Below are 20,423 nucleotides of genomic sequence, written 5' to 3'. Positions count from 1 at the left end.
GTACACTCCTGGGGGACTCACTGGACTCTTTGCACGATATAACTACTTTTAGTGCTAAATCCTATATAGAGCCAGCTTCCTACACCAACATAGACTTGTACCTACCCACCGAAGCTTGTGTGTGCGTGCTTATGTTTAACAAACATTAATAAGTTATTCAATGAACAAAAGGTTATTATCTTAATGTTTACCTAGATGTATTCTGTTCTTGTCATTCAAGCTGTGGGATATCCGGAAAAAGGCTGCCATACAGACCTTCCAGAACACTTACCAGGTTTTATCAGTAACATTCAACGACACCAGTGATCAGATCATCTCTGGAGGCATTGATAATGATATCAAGGTACATGTTGCACAGATTTGGAAAGTCTGTTTCTTTTGACAGGTGGTTGTAGTATATCTTTGGCATACCTCTGTTTACTCCCTCCCCCTGTAGCAGCACAGGTTCCTGTTACACTAATGATGGTTTGTTTATTCTTTAATTTTTCACCTGCCACTGAAAGCATTTCAGTTAGTAAAATCTCAAACATTACCATTGTAAAAGGTCTAAGACCCATTTTATTAATCTGATTAAGACTATTCAGGTTCTTATTTTATTTTTGTATTTCTGTATCATGTAATTCATTGAGTTTGTTGCTTTGTCTGGAGGGAAACTTCATTTGTGACTCTAATTTACTAGATTTTCTGACCGATCAATAACCTGACTAAAGTACATTTAATAGTGATGTGATCTTAACCCGCTGGAAGCCTAAGAGCCACAGCGGGGGTGCTCAATACATTTCCAAGATGGACTCCTGCACAAACCATTCCTTATTTAACCAGATAAATGTATGATTAAACATTGGTTTAGAGTAACTTTCAGTCAGTGTCTAAAAGTGTGCACTAATTTGCTTGTGCTTTCCCACATACTTGAAACCATATCAAACCTGGTACATGCAAAGCTACTGTTAATGTATGCTAGATTCTGCCGCAAAATATGTTGGATACTCCAACTGTCATTTTCTGATCCTGCATCATTTAAAGTCTGACAAATGCATATAAATGTAATTCTTAAGCATCGTGTAAAAAAGATTTTCCAAGCACTTTTTTATTTGAGCCACTGCATAGCTATTCAGACATAACCGCTGTAAGCATCTGTGATATTTGATGTTTTGTTGTGCTACAGATGCTTTCAGAACTGCAATAAATTACTGTAGTTTGTATGAATCATGTGCTTGTGAATATTTTCGGTCCGGTCATCCTCAAAACCTTAGAATTAGAAGTTCAGCTTGAAGTTCCGCTAAGTGGGATTGGATAGAAGCAGAAAAGAACAATACTTTTTGTGCCACATGAAATTGGGCCATATCAGCATTTAGATTTTCAAGAAATGCTTCATTGAATGTGATTTACAACAAGGGGTGGTGAGGGACAGAGTCTCTGAATTAAGCAGAAAGCTCTCACCCAGTCAAGAGATCTGGGCTAGATCCAACACCGTTTTTTAGCTCACCGCACCATCCCAGTTTCAGAACCTGGCTGTATGCAAATTAGTCTGTTCCTGTCCCAGTGCATGATGGGAACAGGGCAAACCAAACTACAAAAGCCAATTCTTACACTGGGAAGGAAACAAGCTCCCGGGGACCGGTTTCTGGCATTACAGCCGTCTTCGGCCCGGTTTGCTTGAATCCTGATGGTGCAATGAGCAAGGGTCTCACATCTGAGAATACCCTTCCACGCTTAGGGTGGACAAAAATATTTACAACAAGGGGTGGTGAGGGACAGAGTCTCTGAATTAAGCAGAAAGCTCTCACCCAGTCAAGAGATCTGGGCTAGATCCAACACCGTTTTTTAGCTCACTGCACCATCCCAGTTTCAGAACCTGGCTGTATGCAAATTAGTCTGTTCCTGTCCCAGTGCATGATGGGAACAGGGCAAACCAAACTACAAAAGCCAATTCTTACACTGGGAAGGAAACAAGCTCCCGGGGACCGGTTTCTGGCATTACAGCCGTCTTCGGCCCGGTTTGCTTGAATCCTGATGGTGCAATGAGCAAGGGTCTCACATCTGAGAATACCCTTCCACGCTTAGGGTGGACAAAAATATTTACAACAAGGGGTGGTGAGGGACAGAGTCTCTGAATTAAGCAGAAAGCTCTCACCCAGTCAAGAGATCTGGGCTAGATCCAACACCGTTTTTTAGCTCACTGCACCATCCCAGTTTCAGAACCTGGCTGTATGCAAATTAGTCTGTTCCTGTCCCAGTGCATGATGGGAACAGGGCAAACCAAACTACAAAAGCCAATTCTTACACTGGGAAGGAAACAAGCTCCCGGGGACCGGTTTCTGGCATTACAGCCGTCTTCGGCCCGGTTTGCTTGAATCCTGATGGTGCAATGAGCAAGGGACTCACATCTGAGTATACCCTTCCACGCTTAGGGTGGACAAAAATATATACAACAAGGGGTGGTGAGGGACAGAGTCTCTGAATTAAGCAGAAAGCTCTCACCCAGTCAAGAGATCTGGGCTAGATCCAACACCGTTTTTTAGCTCACTGCACCATCCCAGTTTCAGAACCTGGCTGTATGCAAATTAGTCTGTTCCTGTCCCAGTGCATGATGGGAACAGGGCTGTAATGCCAGAAACCGGTCCCCGGGAGCTTGTTTCCTTCCCAGTGTAAGAATTGGCTTTTGTAGTTTGGTTTGCCCTGTTCCCATCATGCACTGGGACAGGAACAGACTAATTTGCATACAGCCAGGTTCTGAAACTGGGATGGTGCAGTGAGCTAAAAAACGGTGTTGGATCTAGCCCTGATCTCTTGACTGGGTGAGAGTTTTCTGCTTAATTCAGAGACTCTGTCCCTCACCACCCCTTGTTGTAAATATTTTTGTCCACCCTAAGCGTGGAAGGGTATACTCAGACATGAGTCCCTTGCTCATTGCACCATCAGGATTCAAGCAAACCGGGCCGAAGACGGCTGTAATGCCAGAAACCGGTCTCCGGGAGCTTGTTTCCTTCCCAGTGTAAGAATTGGCTTTTGTAGTTTGGTTTGCCCTGTTCCCATCATGCACTGGGACAGGAACAGACTAATTTGCATACAGCCAGGTTCTGAAACTGGGATGGTGCAGTGAGCTAAAAAACGGTGTTGGATCTAGCCCTGATCTCTTGACTGGGTGAGAGTTTTCTGCTTAATTCAGAGACTCTGTCCCTCACCACCCCTTGTTGTAAATATCATTGAATGTGAAGCTGCTCTTATTGTTTACAGAATTCTGATTTTGGTGTTTGTGATGTCTAACACGTTTTTTATTTTCTAGGTGTGGGACCTCCGTCAGAACAAGTTGATGTATATGATGCGTGGGCATGCAGACTCTGTGACCAGTCTTAGTATAAGTGCTGAAGGGTCTTACCTACTTTCTAATGCCATGGATAACACAGGTTTGTCTTACTCTAAGCATATTGCTAAACATACTGAGCGCAACCTAGGCATTTAACTCATGAGGTACAAATAAGTATGCCTTAGCCAATGAGGTTGAAGTACCTGTATTTCCTATCAAGTAATCAAACGATGGACATCACCAGTACATTACTCATAACTCATAAACTATCAAATAAGGCAGTCGGCTGCAGGGGTATGTCCAACCCATCTGCTGTTAGTTAAGCAAGCATACAGTGAATGAATCCTGCATGTCTAAATTTTAGCCTAAGGCGTAAAAGTGATACGTGCAACACTCTTGGGTCTAACTTTCAAATAAACATGCTATGGACAGCTTTGGCAGCACAGATTTGAAGGCTGTAGAATAAAACATGCCTGGGACAGCACCTTAATATCCAATTAAAGGGTAGTCTAATAAATATACTATTGTATTTTGTCCGTAAAAATGTTCAATTATTTCCCCCAATCGGCAATACCTTTAGCACACTCTGTAAGTCCCTAGTAAATGGTATACCTGGTACCTAGGGCGTGAGGTACTAAAGGAGTCTGAGGGCTGCAGCATGAATTGTACTACCCTAACGAACCCATGCAGGCGTCTTGCTTTGGTGCAGACAAAGTGAAAACGTCCCCTAACACTGCGTGCAGTAGTTGTATGTCACCCCTGCAGCAGGCCTTACAGCCCTAAGGCAGGGTGCTTAATATTACATGTGACGGCATACCTGCATGAGCAGATATGCCCCTGTGCTGGCCCGTTTTATAATTACCAGTACAAGTGACCAGGGAAGCCATTTTCAACCATGTACTGGACACAGGAGAAAACGTGTTCCCCAGCTAAGCTACATGATGGCTTTACTGAAGAGAGCGATGTTAGGTATCAAACATCTCATATTGATAAACCCACACTGATTCCAGGGTTGAATTTATCAATACTTGCAGCCAGAGGGCACCGTAGAGGGTCCTCTGAAAACCTACCAGCCTCCGGTGTGGTTGCTGACTGATCTCTGACAGCCTGGCACACGGGACATTATTCTGATCTCCTAGGGTCTCCTAGGCCTTGTGCTCCCAGGAGACCAAGAACAACGGACTGTCTGGAAAGAGTGTGTCCAACCCCTTCCCACAGGATAAACTGCTGATTAGCATTCCTAGGCCAGCAAGCCTCAAAGAGCTGCCACCTTTGAAATGCAAATCTGGCTTCCCCACACAGGAAAGGAAGCTAATATCCTTGTCCTGAGTTCTTTGGCACCTGGATAGTCGAGAAAATTATCTTATCAGATAGGCGTGCCACCTTCTGGCTAGTCCCACCCCTAAAATGGGGCAAAGTGAGGTGGACACTACTTTTCAGAAGTATCCATCTTTGTGATGGCATACTAAGGAATTCTAGGACAGGGTTATGCCAACTTCCCACAGAAAGTGGTCGTTAAGGGTCGTTGTAATCCCAAGGGTCAGTAGCCCATTGGCTCCCACCCTACACTCCCCTAACGCCCCTAATTCCAGTATTTGGGGGTTTCTTGCACCAGAGAAGCAGATCCTGATGACCTACGAAGAAGGACAAAGATTATGCTCATTTTGGTATTTCATTGTTATTTTGTATGCTATTTTGTGTTCACATGTTTTGCTAAGTCTGTAATGTTGAAGCTGTGACAAATAAATGGATTTATTTTCTGAGGGTAAACTGACAGGCAGAAGCTAGAAGTAGGCTGCACCAAGAGGTGTGCTGCTTTTGTTAGAATGTTCCTCTTCATTTTAGATGCATCAAATTTATGGTAAAGGCAGACCTTGATATATAGTCATTTCTAATTTGTGTGACTAGAACAATTCTTTCTTTATTAATGAATTGCTTCTTCATCAGTAACCTGTTCTGCCTCCCGCAATCTGGCAGGTGGTAATACACATATGTTCGATATTGTACTTAATAATGTAGCTACTGCATTGGACAAAGGGTGACTTTATGGAGGGGGGGGGGGGGGGGGGGAGAGCCTGCCTCAAAGGTTTGCAGTGCTCCCTAGAGGTTTATTTTTCTTCAACATGGCTTAAGGTCTGTGCTCTTTACAGCTTATTTGGCAAGATGATTGCTGCTTTTGATGATGGATCTAAGAGTATTTTCTTTAACTGTACAAATCCCATCTGATAGAGACATCTAGCTGCAGATTCCTTACTTTAGATTTTTCCCCAGATGCGAGACTGGATCATGAAATTTTTTCCTATAGCACTTCTGCGCATCAGTAGAGGGCGTCACGTGACTCTGTATAAACGTCAGCCACTGGGCATGACGTTGACTAAGTCTATATAACTCCCTCACGGGTGCGCGGACATCAGTTCCTTCTTTTCCTAGCTTGCTATGTGGATCCGGAGTGGTTAAGGGACTGTTTTTCGGCCCATCTTGGCATTTTGTCGAGAGAACACGGTGCTTTTGCAATTTCTTCAGGGTTTAAACCCTGTGAATCTTGTGATAGACAGATGTCGAACATAGGTCTCCATACCATCTGTTGGTGGTGTCTTGGAGAGCAGCATGACTCCGGAGAGTGCAGTTCCTGTCAGCGTCTTTGGCCAAAGGCATTGCGAGAACGTTGTATGAAAATTTTGACTGTGCGATTATCTGAGGCACCGTGGTGTAGGCAGTACTCACCGAATTCCAGAGACCGGTTGAGGAGCCATTTGGTTGAGAGGCCACCTGCATTGACGTCGAGAGAGGCTCCGAAGTGCAGATGGTCGGTACATAAGTCCATCTCTAACGCAGTCTCCCAACCTTCGGTTGCAGAGCATTCACAGGAATCCATCCTGCACCGCCCTATATATCCTGGAGCCAAGGCAACTCTAGCCCAAATGCGGAAATGTTACTTTTCCATGCATAAGGTTTTTGGGCCTTAGTCACTCTGTGGTGGACTTTCTGGCTCCAAGGAGGTAGGAGGTGCCCTGACCGGATCCTCGCCGGCGGGTTCGCCCTCGGTGGCAGTTGGGCCCCCTGAATCAGTTATCGATTTCGAAACGGCTCCAGTGCACAGCCCTTCATGATTCACACCTTTGGCGTTGGGTCAGCCAGTGACGTTGCACTGCTGATTAATGGCGATCCCATTACTCTTTCTGACATAGATACGGCGCCAATGGAGCCGTCTACTTTGGACAACTCTCCATCTGGCCTTCAAGCTTTTCCTACGGCAATGCGCAGTTTGGCAGGTGAAGGGGAGAGGATGTGGTACAGTGGTCCGAGCTGCTAACTCGGGAGCAGAGGATCTGGGGTTGAGCCTCGGCATAATATCCTGTGATTCTGGGCAAATCACTTAATCTCCCCCTGCCCATGGACAGCACCTAGATTCCCCCACGGGTCATACGCCACGCTATATAAATCTACAAACTTTAAGGGGAGCATATAGAGTGTCAAAACCCTTTGGGCATTACTGTCCAGCCTCCTTTGGATTAAAATTGGGTGACTGAACTACGGGAGGCTAGTGGACTAGAGTCCTCTCCAGTTTCAGATTTGCTTTCTTCACCTGGTATGGCAACAGAGGAGAGTTCTTTTTAGGCTGCGATATTGAGGAGGGCAGCTGCAGTCTTAGGTTACCAGCTGCCATCAGTGGAATTATCCACAGACCCTTTGGTGGATGTTCTTCACCAAGGTAAGACTGAAGTGAGCCTTTACTCCCTTATAATGAGTCTCTGTTTGACTTTTGTTAGGAGCTTGGGCGAAACCAGTTACGGGAGTTCCAGTTGACTGGGCAATGGCCCATAGGCATCGCCCCAACCCAGTTTGTCTCCTGCAACACAAAAGGTCTGGTGGTTCAGCCTGCTGCGGCTTCTCCATACCCTAGTGTCCTTCCCTTGGTTCCACCAAATAAAGATTCCAGGTGGTTAGAACATTGTGGGACGAATATATATTCTCTTCTATCAGTTCGGCATTGAGGTCGTTAAACACGGCCTGTGTTTTGGGCAGATTTTCTCATGCTTTATGGGGCTCTGTGGCGCATCAGCTACCTTCTCTTTCAGAAGAAGCCAGGAGTGAACTACTGCAGAAAGTACAAGATTTCCAGGTAACGGCCAAATTCACCATAAAATGTGGCATGGACAGCACAGATTCTGTGGGTAGAGTTTTGGCTCAGTAAGTTGCTCTGCGCAGGCATGCATGGGTGCATCAGTCTGGGTTTTCAGAACCTGTACAGGATGGCCTGAAAGATTAGCTGTTTGATCGTGTATGTTTATTTGGTGTACATGCTGATTCAGCTTTATGGCGATTCAGAGCTGGTCGGCTTGATAAAGCCATCTAGTCATGTCTTTGAATGTTCTGGTTGAATTCTTTCTGACTTTTGCGGAAAGAAGATTTTAGGTCTCGCATACGCAGTGCGCAAGCGCTGCTTTGGAGTGACCTTTTGGAATCACTCCTGGCTTTTGTTTAAACTCTTGCATGTTTTGCACTGTTTCCTATTGGTACTTGTGCATGTATGGCGTTTACCTTGCGGGAGCGAGCAGTGGCGCCATCTGTTAGCACTTATCGCACTTGCCTCTGCTCGCTCCCGCAAGGTTAACGCTGTAGATGGGGCTGCGCTTGTCTTTCAGCGCTTTTTTAAATCTGGGGTTATAACGGCGTCGGTGCTGTGTTTTTCTTGGAAGGTCCACTGCCCACGTGGGTCGTCTGAAGTAATTATAGTAAACGGGGCGCGCGTGTCGTACTGTCATCCTGTCATTCACCGTAACACCCACGATAACCTGTACTTATGGTTGGCATTTCATTTAGTCTGCCTTGCTTCCTTAGCAGATTGTACTGTCTGCGCCAGAAGAGGCGTCGCAGACTAAAGGCTCGCAGGCGCGTTAACTGCGCATTGTGTGGATATATAGGGTGAATGAACGTGCACAAGGTGACCTCTGCGGCATTTATAGACTCGCTGCAGGCTACCTCACAGCAGGTCTCAGACTAGACACAAGAAATTGTTACCGGCAATGGAGCACCCGCAGGGCACTGCGTCCTGGAAAAAGGGCCGTGAACTGAGCTAAACAAGACACTAGCGGCATGGTTTATGGTCCCACTTTTCAGATAATTTACGAAGCCTCTTATCCTATAGCTGTTTGTTTTCCATTTAAAGCCAACGTATGCACACGCCTTGCAAAAAAAATGCCATATCCCTTTTTAGATCTCGCCTATGCAGCGCGCAATGCGTGCTGCATAGGAGAAAGACCTTTAGCCATCAATGTGCCTTTTCATACCAAAACGTGCACGCGTTCCATTGCCGGCTGGCGACTCCCATGCGGGAGCAAGCTTTGGACACCATATGTTTGTAATTAACTTGCAAACATATGGTGCCCCTGCTTGTTCCCACAAGGGAAACGGGCGCAGGCCCCCTCCTGTCTTCCCTCCTCCTGTTGCCTCCTTTGTTAGCGCGAATCGCGCACACATGCTTTTTTTTCTTTAATGGTGGTGAAATAAAGCCGACGTGTCTTCAGCTTTTACAATTGTTTGCGCGCATGTTTGTTTTCTTTTATGGGCACAGTTATTCTGGGGCTTGCTTTGTACCGGTGCCACAACATACAAAGCAAGCCTTGTAATAAGTGTGCCCATTAAAGTAAAAAACACGCGTGCAAATAACTGTCAAAGCTGAAGACACTTCTGCTTTATTTCACCGCCATTAAAGTTTCAAAATTGTAGTCCGCATTTTTTTCTAACGGTGAGACAACGTTGAAAAAAAATGCTGAATACACCTCTACACCACGATCCCTCAAATGTAGCAACAATTCACAAAAGCACGGCAAAAATAAGGTTACTAGCCATTTTAACCATCAGATTCAGAAAAGGTACTGTGCACATTTATCATGAAAGCGTTACAATACTGCCATCTTGTGGTGCCATGTGGCAAAGGGCGAAAACATTGTAATAGTACTACTCAATGTTCTGTAATTAAAGCCCACATAACCGCAACACTTTTAGTTATGTAATTGTAATGTCTCTTCATGGCATTCTGTTTTTATAAATAACACATTCCTTTCATAAAGAAAAACGTGTTCATTGTAACTTCCTTTAACACGATGCAGAATGTGTCTGCACAGAACAAGATCATGTTAAAATCAACCCAAATAAGAGGCAGATTTACAAAGCAACAAGAATGGATTCACCCGTTGACTAAATGTGGCTCAAACGACTCTTCTAAAAAGTAGCCTCAGCTCTCCAACAATGAACACGTAGTCTCTGTATCCGTGACTGGAGTTGTAAGAAGTATTCAGCAAGCAATGAAGAGCTACAAACAGAAGACCATCTAGTGAGTGATAGAAGATATTATCTTCTTTCCAAAAGAGAAAGAATCTATCTTGACTGCTAACTTGCCAGGTGTTTCTGAAGTAGGGAGGTTGCGGACTGCAAGTCCCTCTCGCGACTAATTTAAAAGTACTAGAGTATGAGACATCGCTTTAGAGTCTCACTAGCGCAGTCAGACGTTGACAAGTATTCACTCACACGATTACACTCGAAGCCATACATCGATTTTCCATCACCTGCCATTTCTCTGCCTTTCCTCAATTTCCTTTCTCTGCCTTTCACCAATAATCCTCTTTCTACGGCAAACCCTTTCTTGAAGTATATTCTCTCTTTACCCTGTGCACATCAGGGGGCTTTTTAGCTAATTGGCCCAGTGTCCCTTGTCTGGGGCACACTAATAATTCAGTATGTCAGGTGCAGACTGGAAAAGTGTGCCAGATTGTGTAATGTGTATTATGTAATACAATCCCATCTAGCAAAAGTTTGAAATGATTTTAAAAGACAAGGTCATAGAACGGCTTTATTAAAAAATAAAAAATTGCACGATTTTTCACTTCTCATTGCATGTTGGTAAAACACTCAACATCAGCATAGCTTATGAGACACGCAGGTGAGGGATTTTTTATTTTTAAATATTACATTTACAATTAGAGGTTTGGAAGTTTGTTAAATTATCAAATTAACTTTCTTGATGAGAGAGCAGTCAGGTATTTTTGTCAAGCCTTTTTTGAGCAAAAAATCCCATTTGTATTTTTTTTAACGTCAATATGTAAACTGATAAATATCTCCACATCTACCCTAAAGTCTTGCACTCCATTAATATCTATTTGCACTTTTCTATTAGTGCCATTCCAACAATTTGAAGACCAACGGTTTAGGGAGTGAGTCTTGGGTTATACAACGTGCAGCAATATTAATAAACGACAAAGATCAAAAAGTGTGAATTTGCTGCTATATTTTAGTAGAGAACATCAAGGGTCATATTACACAGGTGTCCGGAGGGAGTAAAGGGTATTTTCAATCTTTATAACAACCGTTGTGGCACCTCCATATTATAGAAGGGGTAACCTCTTCTGCAATATCAGTCTTGTATGTACTCATTTAACACCCCTGTGATCTCAAGGCAGTTTTATCTCCTTAGCACATGAGAATGGCCACAATCATATGAGCGAACACCTACACCCTTGTGGCCTCACTAGTTTACGAATGAGGACCGAGCAGCACACAGGCGGTTTGGAGACAACCTAACACTAAGCCACATACGAATGGCCCACAGTTACTGCCATGCAAGGGCATTGGGGAACAAGGTGCCTCCACTAAAGCAGGTATAATCAACAACCTGAAACTGCCGACAGGAGAACTCTTCCCACTCAAACTCCTGCTGTGCCCACAGTGAATGAGACTGACATTTTGAAACCATAGGTCTGCCTTCTTGCTTTGCTCCCTGCAAAGGTGAAAATTTGCACCTTCAATGGGGACAATACATTTATTTTGTATTATCACACAATGTCTAGCTTTGCGAGGTATATTCATCTCATCGCTACATACATGTGCAACAGTATCAAAAAAGAAATAAAAGAAAAACACGTCCATCAGTAAATGTCAAATACGATCAAACGAGATACGCCTAAAGAATCCCACCAATACATCCTTGGCTCTGAGTCTGTGGGGCAGAAGGGAGCTAGAACAGAGTTCAACAAACAGAACATGGCCAGCAGGGAATGGCAACAGGAGATGTAGTCGGTAATCTATAAAGCATCTTATCCAGGCATTACAGCATAGGTATCACAGCATTTAACAGACAGCTGTGCACAAGAGCCCAGGGCATTTAGTTCTGCTGGATTCATTAGCAAAACAAGAAGGTAGTGCCTTTTCAGCAGAGTAAAACTGAGAACGCAAAAAAGAGGACTTCGAGCAAAAGCTTGACATTCAGGTAAAATTCAGCCAACAATTAAAGTTGAGATACACCTGCCATAAGTTAAACCTAGTACTCAATGAACAATGTAGGTTTCAAAGGTATAGCTGTCTTGAAGCCCACTATGAGGACCTCATAAGTGATGGAGTTCTAGAAGCCTGTTTCTTTTAAAGGCTTGTGTGTTGGGTCGAAAGAAGCAAGGGTCAAAACCCACTTGACAGAGGGGATCAAATGCAACAAGAGTGTCGAGCAATATTCAAATTATTAAGGGCACCAGGTTCTTCTGTAGGCTCCTATTCCCACTTTTGGTTGACTAGTAACTAGTAATGCGTTTCCTGGCACCCACCAGACCATCCAGTGTCCGAAGTAATCAAGGTAGGCCAGGGAACCACTAGATTTTATGGAGGAATCTTTGAATAATGGGGGAAAGACAAAGAAGAAAGTTTCAGCCAATTCAGCACTGAACCATGCCATTGAGTAAGTAACCATGTCATGGAGGAAGTGACTGATTCAGTTCAAAGTCATGGAATGCAGTCGGCTCTTTGATTCAGCACTTCCGTGACATAGGAAACCATGCACAGTATACCTGGGAAATGTCAGTTCACACAGCGCCAGCCACCACGGTTGTGATAAGTGCCTCTATGTCTGAACAGAAGAGTGTTCTGGTGTTTGCGTGCTGTCCCTTCACAACCTTGGAACTAATCATGGCCATTTTCACTCCAAAAAGGTTTTAAGCGGAGTGATGAATCAGATGTTCAGCAAATTATTTGACTCCTCAGCAAAGTGAAGTTGTAGGATCTCATACACAGACGAAGAACCATCTCAAACTAGCTGGTGTCATCAATCCCTAGAAGAACCATCTATATTTGATTCTTATCATTACTATCATATTTTTGCTTCCCTCTAAACTAGCTTCTTCGTCTTTTACAGCACTATTTCCTTGTCAGCTTGACCAGTAGTCAGACCCGCCAACTGCTCAGTGTTTCTTTCCCCTTCACTTCTATTGCTACTTCACACCTAAACCTGTGCTATAAAGACTTTCCTCCTTGCTTATCACTGTGTCCAGAGCCATTACCCAGACTGGCCCACAGCTCCCAAACTCTTCTAATCAGTGTTCGTATTTCCCATACACTTCTGCAGTCTGAGCACTTTACCTAGGCACACAGGGTAACCTTAATTTCACTTGCTGCCTTCAAGCAATGCCTTCTCCTCCTGTCATGGTGCTACCAGCCTGCAAATGTGCCCAGCTCCACATCCAATTCGCTTTTGCCATTCTCTACTTCAGACTTTCCTCCTGTGCCAGGCCACACTACACCTGTCCGCCAGGTCTGTTTAGTTATCAAAAACGCAGGGTGTATAATGGATACAAGTAGGGCCCAGGGAACCAAGGCCAGGCTGCATGCAGCCAGGTCCCAGTAGCCCCTAAGGGTAAAAAAAGTTGGGCAGCTACCAAGGACTAATTGTTAGATTTACCTAAGTAGAGACCAAAATGCAGCAATTCAATGTTAGTGGTGAAATAATGTGAAGAATTCTACCTCTTCTTTTATGTGATGCGGTATTTCCACATGTATTTTACAGCATATAGGGAAAAAAACTTCAAGTACTCTATGGGTTACGCCGGGTGTCACATCCGCATGATTCTATAAGCAATTTTTAATTTGAAATTCCTTCTATGAAGAGGTTACACTTGACCATGTCACAAGACTAATTCCAGCTGCTGCTGGTGCTCGCTTGCATTTTACAGCGTCTGCACACATCTTCAAAAGAAAACATGTCAAGAATTTGGCCCACTACAGATGTAACAGTACATTTTCTGTAGCAACCACTAAAACACACAATTTTTTCTTTGATAACATGCATTCATACCGTTCTCCGCAACGCATTTAAACTGCGCAAAAACGCTGCCAGCTAGCTAGAGTTCTGTCGTAGACACAGATTCCGAATAAAGGTTGCTACGCTGCTTTACACTACTTCGTATCTTGTTCCTGCAATCTGAGCGTAGAAGCATTCGGGACTTGGCAATAGTTTGTCACTGCAATAAAAGCAGCATTTTTCTGGGCCATTGAACATGTGCTGTTTTAATTCGACTTTACAGAAGGAGGCGCTGTTTCCTTCTATAACAGAGTAGGAACTAAGCTACGTTTCCACTCTGGATACTATTAATTTCAGAATGAAAGTAGAGTTGATATTTTGTATTCGTAAGTTTAACAAGCTTTGGCATAGCCAATAGGTCTCGCCTTTGGAAACTTATAAGAATTTAGTTATGCAGTACAATATCCTTGGTGCAACAACATCAACTGTTGCATGTCTAAACCCTTATAAGGTCCAAAATGCGAGGCCTATTGGCTATGCCAATGCTTTTCGGACAAGGCCACCAGATGGCCCCTTTTCATCAAGCACATGCATGACGCTCAATTTTAGGATTTTTATGCACGCCAATATTTTCATGTGTGTTAATTGGATCAATTACGTTCATTTGGACTACAACTCCCAAAACGCTCCGGTCCCTTCGTGACATTGTGCCCCTGCTAGTGTTATGCAAGTCGCACTGAAGTCGGTTTGACCCTTTTGTGTTCCGTGAACCAGGCCCACTCGCCTGTGACTACTATATGACAGAATCCGTATCAGCACAGACGTTTACCTTGCTCCGCACTGTGATCCTCGAGTGCCCATTCTCACATTATACATGCTGCTCGTCTTGTAATTTAGGTACCATTTCCCAGCTCCCCAGAACAAAAAAAGCCATAACAAACACGCATTCGAACAGGCGGGGAGAAGTTGCCAGTATTGCAAGAACACAAAAACTGGGTACAGCATTTTTTTATGTTAATTCTTTTTTTAATGGGGTCATTCCGTTGTGCATAATGTCGTCTTAGTTATATATGAGGTAACAAAATTGCTTCTAACACTTCTTTATTATAACTTTTCAACATGCTGCACAGCAGCCACAATGCTCTCCAGCATAGCTTAAAGACATCGACAAAGACAGTAGGTCTGGATAAAAACTTATGAGGTCCCAAAGGCGATACCTATTGGCTATGCCAATGCTTGCTATATGTGGCTTAGTTGCAATATGTATTTATTATTATGTCAACCAATGTGGTGTTTCTGCTTTAAGCTGGGGTTTATGGTTATTTAGATGGCTTTGTTGTTATTTACACTTTTTTTCTTGACCCTTTGTTCCAGTCAGTCAGGATTATAGGAAAATTATGGGGCAGCTATTCTGTTGAATTCTTTTCAGAGCAATCTTATTCTTTAGAGTATATTCCATGATAAGTGGCTTTCTTGATTAATATTTACTGCTCAGTGCAGAAGTTGTGACTTTCTTTGTTAACGCCGTCAATGACAGTTTTTCAGTTGTTTGTGTTTGCTTTTTAATTGAGGCCTGGTATACAGGTCTTGCAGTTTGCTTTACTCTGAAGAAGAGCTCAAGAGTTCATACCTGCAGGTCATGTACCATGCCCTATGTGGAGTATCTTTGTATGCAATGGCGAGCATTTCTAAATATATGTGTGTTGAACTGGAATTGTTCAGCATGTGCATTAGTAGTCCCACATTTGAGTGTGCAGAGGTCTACCCTCTGTCTGGTTATTTCTCAGATGTATGATCTAATAGATTTGTTAAGTTTGGTACCCCTTGTTAGGTGCTCTTGATAATGTGTACCCCATTAGAGTCTTAGTGTACAAGATCTGCTTTTTGATGAGCGGTTTATGTACAATGACCCTCTTATTCGTTTTGGTTAATATTATGAAGTATCTCTTGTACTTTTAAATGGTATTTCTGTGACCTTATGCTTCATTTATGGGCATAAATCAATAGACTAAGATGCCGTTGATGGTATAGTATAGCACTGAGGATGTTTCTCCCACAATTCCTTCTGGTATTTTCACAGAAAGTAGCTGGTAGCCCACATTATTAGTTTAGGTGGCTTTTGCTTTTCTCTTGGCACTTACCTTACATTTAGGTGATATATGATGTTACGTATGATTGATGGTAAAAGATCTCTACTTTTGCCAGATTTAGAACATTACTACTAACCAAAAGCTTATCATCTTGTGAGCTATAAAACACTAAAAGTTTTGCCCTTCAAGTGCTGTCTTATAGCCAATGCTGTTGATTGGGTCTTATGTCCCTTTTGTATAGACATTGTTGGTTTGTAAATGTTCTTGTTTGTTTTTTGTTGTTTTTTTAAAAACATTTTATCAGATGTTAATGGCACATAATGGGCCGAAGCCCGCTGCATACATTATAAAGACATATCTGATCGAAGGTACCAATAAGTGCATACAACCATAACGCCTGCAAAATCCGCATGTATAACAGCAGAAACATGTCACAGGCAGTCCCAGACCCCACGGGGCTCAAGATATCTAGTTATGTGTATGTGTTGACGATAGAGTTGTGTGACTTAGGCTACACATTAGTTCAGTACATATATAGGAGCAGTCCTATAGAGGGTCCGTTGTAGTAAGGGCGGTATATCTATGCTCCGGTAAGTCGTCCATAGGGACCATATTTTTTCTATTCCTCTGGGGCAAACCCGGGTCTGGAAAACTGCAATCTCTGCTCCTATACATCTGTCCATAGCCTTCTTCCACCCACCTATTACTGGGGGGCTTGTCCCTTTCCACATTTGGGAAATGTCTCGTTTAGCAAGAGTGATGGCCAGGAAGAGTAAGTGTTGCTTATAGCGGTTTCCACCAATCCCTACGAAGAACTATGGAGTAGAAACAACCTACGGTCAAATGGGAGATCCCTCGATAATTCCCGGCCCAGACAGGAAGCAATTTTACACCAAAATGGCTGCAATGCGCCGCAACTCCACACTGTATGTAAAAAACTTCCCTCCTCTTCCCCACATCTAAGGCACACAGTGGACTGGATAGCCCCCATCTTGCACAGGCGGGAGCTTGTGAAATATATATGGTGGAGATGTTTAAACTGGATGAGGCAGTAGCGTGTAGAGACCGCTGCACCTTGGGGACTGGTGAGGGCCTCTGACCAGTTGTCATCTGTCGTATCAGGTAAGTCCTCTTCCCATTCCCCCTGGTCTTATATAATGTTGTGCGGGCGTGGGTGGTCAATGTCTGGTAGATCTGGTGAGTCTTATGAGCTCCCAGGTCTCCCATTGGCAGGCGGCTCTCGAGGGGGTGAAACTCTGGCAGAGCATTGAGCGAGTGAATTAAAGGAGTCAGAGTGTGTCTCAGCTGGAGGTATTTATAAAATTGCGCCTGGTGCAGCTGGAAGTCTGTATGCAACTGCTGAAACGATTTGAGAGTGGTTCCCTGCATAACATCCCCTAAGGTGGAGACACCCAGTAAGATCCATTTGCGAAATCCAGACATGGTCACTACGGGGCATAGATACGTGCTATGCCACAGCGGGATTGTCCTCGTCAGACGGACCTGCCAAACAACTTGTTTGTTTTACTGGGATTATGTCACGCTATTACAAGTCTCTAGGCAGACATAGTCTCTCAGGTGATTCTATTCCCTCTATTATGAAGGATACTGTTTTTGACTCTTTTTGGGTTGGAATGCTGTGCGTTATTTCAAAAGATTTTCTTCTTTTCTGAATGACATTTCCCTCTAATGGTGTAGCTTTTCTTGTCTATGAGGGTGTTCATGTATGTTGGTCCTTGAGGGCAACAGGTGTGGGCCTTGTAGCTTCTACCTTTTGTAGAAGACTTTTATTCCTATCATACAGGATCGTTGCTCTCCGTGGGACAACTCTTTTAATTATTTACCTAGGTGCTGGTGTTGGTGTCTCAGGCAACTTGCATTACTCTGATGGGTTAGATGGCTATTGCTTTCATAAGTGGTATGATTCCTCTGTAGTTCCATACTGTTAGTTCTGTATTTTCTGTTGATTATTTGGCTTTATTTTTGCATCTTTAAATATGAATTTACTTTTGTTGATACATAGGCGTTTAATTTTCCTCCTATGTCACTATATATATATATTTATCGATATAGATATAGATGTAGATCACATGCTTTGCATAATCCTGCCATCTAATGTTGAGTGCGGATGTTTGCAAGTTGTTTTTCTTCGAAGAAGTCTTTCCAATCACGAGGTAGGTGACTCTTCCTTTTGGTAATAGTGCGCATGGGTATCGACTCCATTGTTAGATTGTGTTTTTTCCACCATCGGATTCGGACGTGAATTGCTGCGCTCCCGTTCAACAGTTTCTCCGGTTTCCCTCGGTGCTCAAGACATTCACCCTCGACGGCATTGTTTTCGATCGCGTAATCCCATTCTCCGCGTATGTCTGTCCGCTTCGCAATAGATTGAACTAACTCCATTTAAATTCTGCCCTTAGTGCCACGTGAAGTATCCGCGCACTGACTCAGACGAAGTTTGCAACCTGTGCTTGTCTCCGGAGCACAAAGAACAGGACTGCGATGCGTGTAAGGCTTTCCGATCGGAAAAGACGCTTCTCGACTGTCTTGCTTGACGTTGAAGCATGCAGAGCCAACCCACAAGTTCCATTCCGGACCTCTTCGGAGAAGATTCGGAACAAGAGGCTGCGACGCCGTGGGAGCAGAGGAGAAACAAGACCCGATCTCCGACTACGGCACCGAGGAGGACAAAGACATCCCGCAAGGGCAGCTTACCCCGAGTACATATCCTCTCTTGCCCCTAAGTATACCTCGATGAATACACGTCACTGGGTATGGGCTCCCAAGCAGCAAGGCCAAACCCTGCCTAATGTATGCTACAAAAAAAATGCCAATGCAGCCAGTACGAGTCAAAGTCTGTCACCACTGTCCGAATTAAACACCATGAGGGCAAAGTCTACTTTTTAAGAGTCAATCTTTTTGATTTTAATTTTCATTTAGTTTGTCATTTTTTCATTTGTTTAAGCAGATTTTACACATTTCAAAAGAAGAAGAAAATTTCAAACAAACATAGAATCAACATACATGTACCTAATCAATATTATACCCCTTTGTATCATTCATACACACTATCTCTCAAGATCTTTGACTCTCACACTACATACATTCGCACTCTAATATTCTAGTAGTAAAAAATATTTTTTATGTACGTTTTATATACAATTTCTACAAGAACGATAGTATACAATTTGTGAAATCAATCAATCTAATACAAGTATCATTTATGTTTTTCTTATGGTTCAAAAATAAGGTCTACGCGTTTCGAACTCCCTTTTGTTACGGGGTTCTCATCAGGACCGTAAACTGCAAGTAAAGGAAAGAGAGGGGGAGACTCTTATTAGTTGTTTGTATATTGTAACCTGGAAGCTGTTTTGTGGCTCAACAGCCACCTTTCTGCATCTTACCTCTCTAATATTCACTCTGGTTATGGATTCTTTAAATCACCAACAACCACGACGCAGAACCACCTAGATGGTAAACATAGGTTTTAGCATCCGCGGTTTCACGAGAGACAGAACTACACAATCAAAATAATTCTGTGTGGATGAAGTTCTCACACTGTTGGAAAAAAACAAATAAGTTGTTTTACTATTCTGTTTTGGCTTTTCTTTAAATTACAGTAAGCCTTCCAGCTCCAAACAGAGCCGTTCCAAAAAAGGCACTGAGCCGGAAGCTTCGGGATCGAAGACCAAGACAGGATCTGCCCCTCCCCCTTTAATGCCAAAACCAGCTACGGATCCGAAATCCTCGGCATCCAAAATACCTGCACCGAAAATGTCAGCATTTCAATGCTCCACCTTTCAAAACGGATCCGAAACAAAGGGAGCTATATATCCACCCAACTACTGGACATATCACCACAAAAGTGACAATAAAACGGAAACCCGAGACAAAAGAGGCCTACCACATTCCTTTAAAAATTAAAAATGTTGGTACTAATCCTTCTCCTCCTCCCCTTCCATCACCACCTTCTCCTCCGTTTCAACCCTTTCTAATTTCACCTGGGCACTCACCAACACATACACCTGAAGATCAGGATGATGGGGATGGGGCTGGGGACAATGAGCCAATACTCGCAGAACCCCAGACAGATTACAAAACCAATTCCGCCACAGGGAACGATCCTGATCTGTACCCTACCAAACCTTCTCCACCGGACGACAGTGTAGGATACATAGAACTCTTGGTAGTACCCAAAAGTCCTCGCACACACTCCCTATGCTGAAATGTATGATCAGGCACGTAGACAATATTTTTAATTTTCCCGTCCGGGCACGTATACTCACCCCTAGGGTAGACAAGAAATTTAAGGCGGCACCATCAGATCCAGCATACATAAAGGGGCGGTTACCCTTAGATTCCTTGGTAGTTTCTAAAGCACATAAAAGGGCCAATTTGCAAACCGGAGATGCTTCACCGCCAGACAAAGAAGCTAAACTCATAGATGCTTTGGGGGAAAGAGTAGCCTCCCAGGCTTCAAATTTGTGGCCCATCTCCAATCTACAGGCACTGTTAGCTAGGTACGACAGGGCCCAATAATTCGTTCAGGTGCACCCCAGATGCAGCAGTCACTGCTGCTAGAGCTATCAACACAAGCATCCTTTTAACAAGGCATGCCTGGTTACGTATATCTGGATTCAAACCAGAGGTTCAAACTTCCATCCAGAACACACCATTTGACAAGGAACACCTTTTTGGCCCTGTGGTGGATTCCTCACTAGAAAAATTGAAGTATACAGAGTAGCCAAATCTATGGGAGCCCTTCAATTAACACCAGAACGTGGGTCCTTTCGGCCCTCCTCCTACTGCAGAGGGTCCAAAAACACCTCCTCAGATACAGCTACCACTACCTATAAAGGCAACAATCCAACCTCTGTCTCTAAGAGTTACTTCAGAGGGGGTTACAGAGGAAATAATGGCAAAAGTCGAGGTAGAGGCTTCAACACACACGCCTCCCCCTCCAATA

At 43.6% G+C, this 20,423-nt stretch overlaps 1 protein-coding gene across 1 annotated transcript in view; it reads left to right on the top strand.

Annotated features, from left to right (window-relative positions):
- The window catches only part of SNRNP40 (small nuclear ribonucleoprotein U5 subunit 40), a 92,832-nt gene that overhangs the window by 42,536 nt on the left and 29,873 nt on the right, over nt 1-20,423 (top strand). The window contains exons 5-6 of the mRNA XM_086956850.1: nt 221-343; nt 3,287-3,407. Coding sequence (XP_086812976.1) covers nt 221-343; nt 3,287-3,407 — 244 coding nt within the window. The remainder of the gene's footprint in view (nt 1-220; nt 344-3,286; nt 3,408-20,423) is intronic.

Source organism: Lissotriton vulgaris, chromosome 2_1 (genome assembly GCF_964263255.1).
Source record: "Lissotriton vulgaris chromosome 2_1, aLisVul1.2, whole genome shotgun sequence".
Taxonomy (NCBI): Eukaryota; Metazoa; Chordata; class Amphibia; order Caudata; family Salamandridae; genus Lissotriton; species Lissotriton vulgaris.
This window is presented reverse-complemented; position numbering and strand designations above follow the sequence as displayed.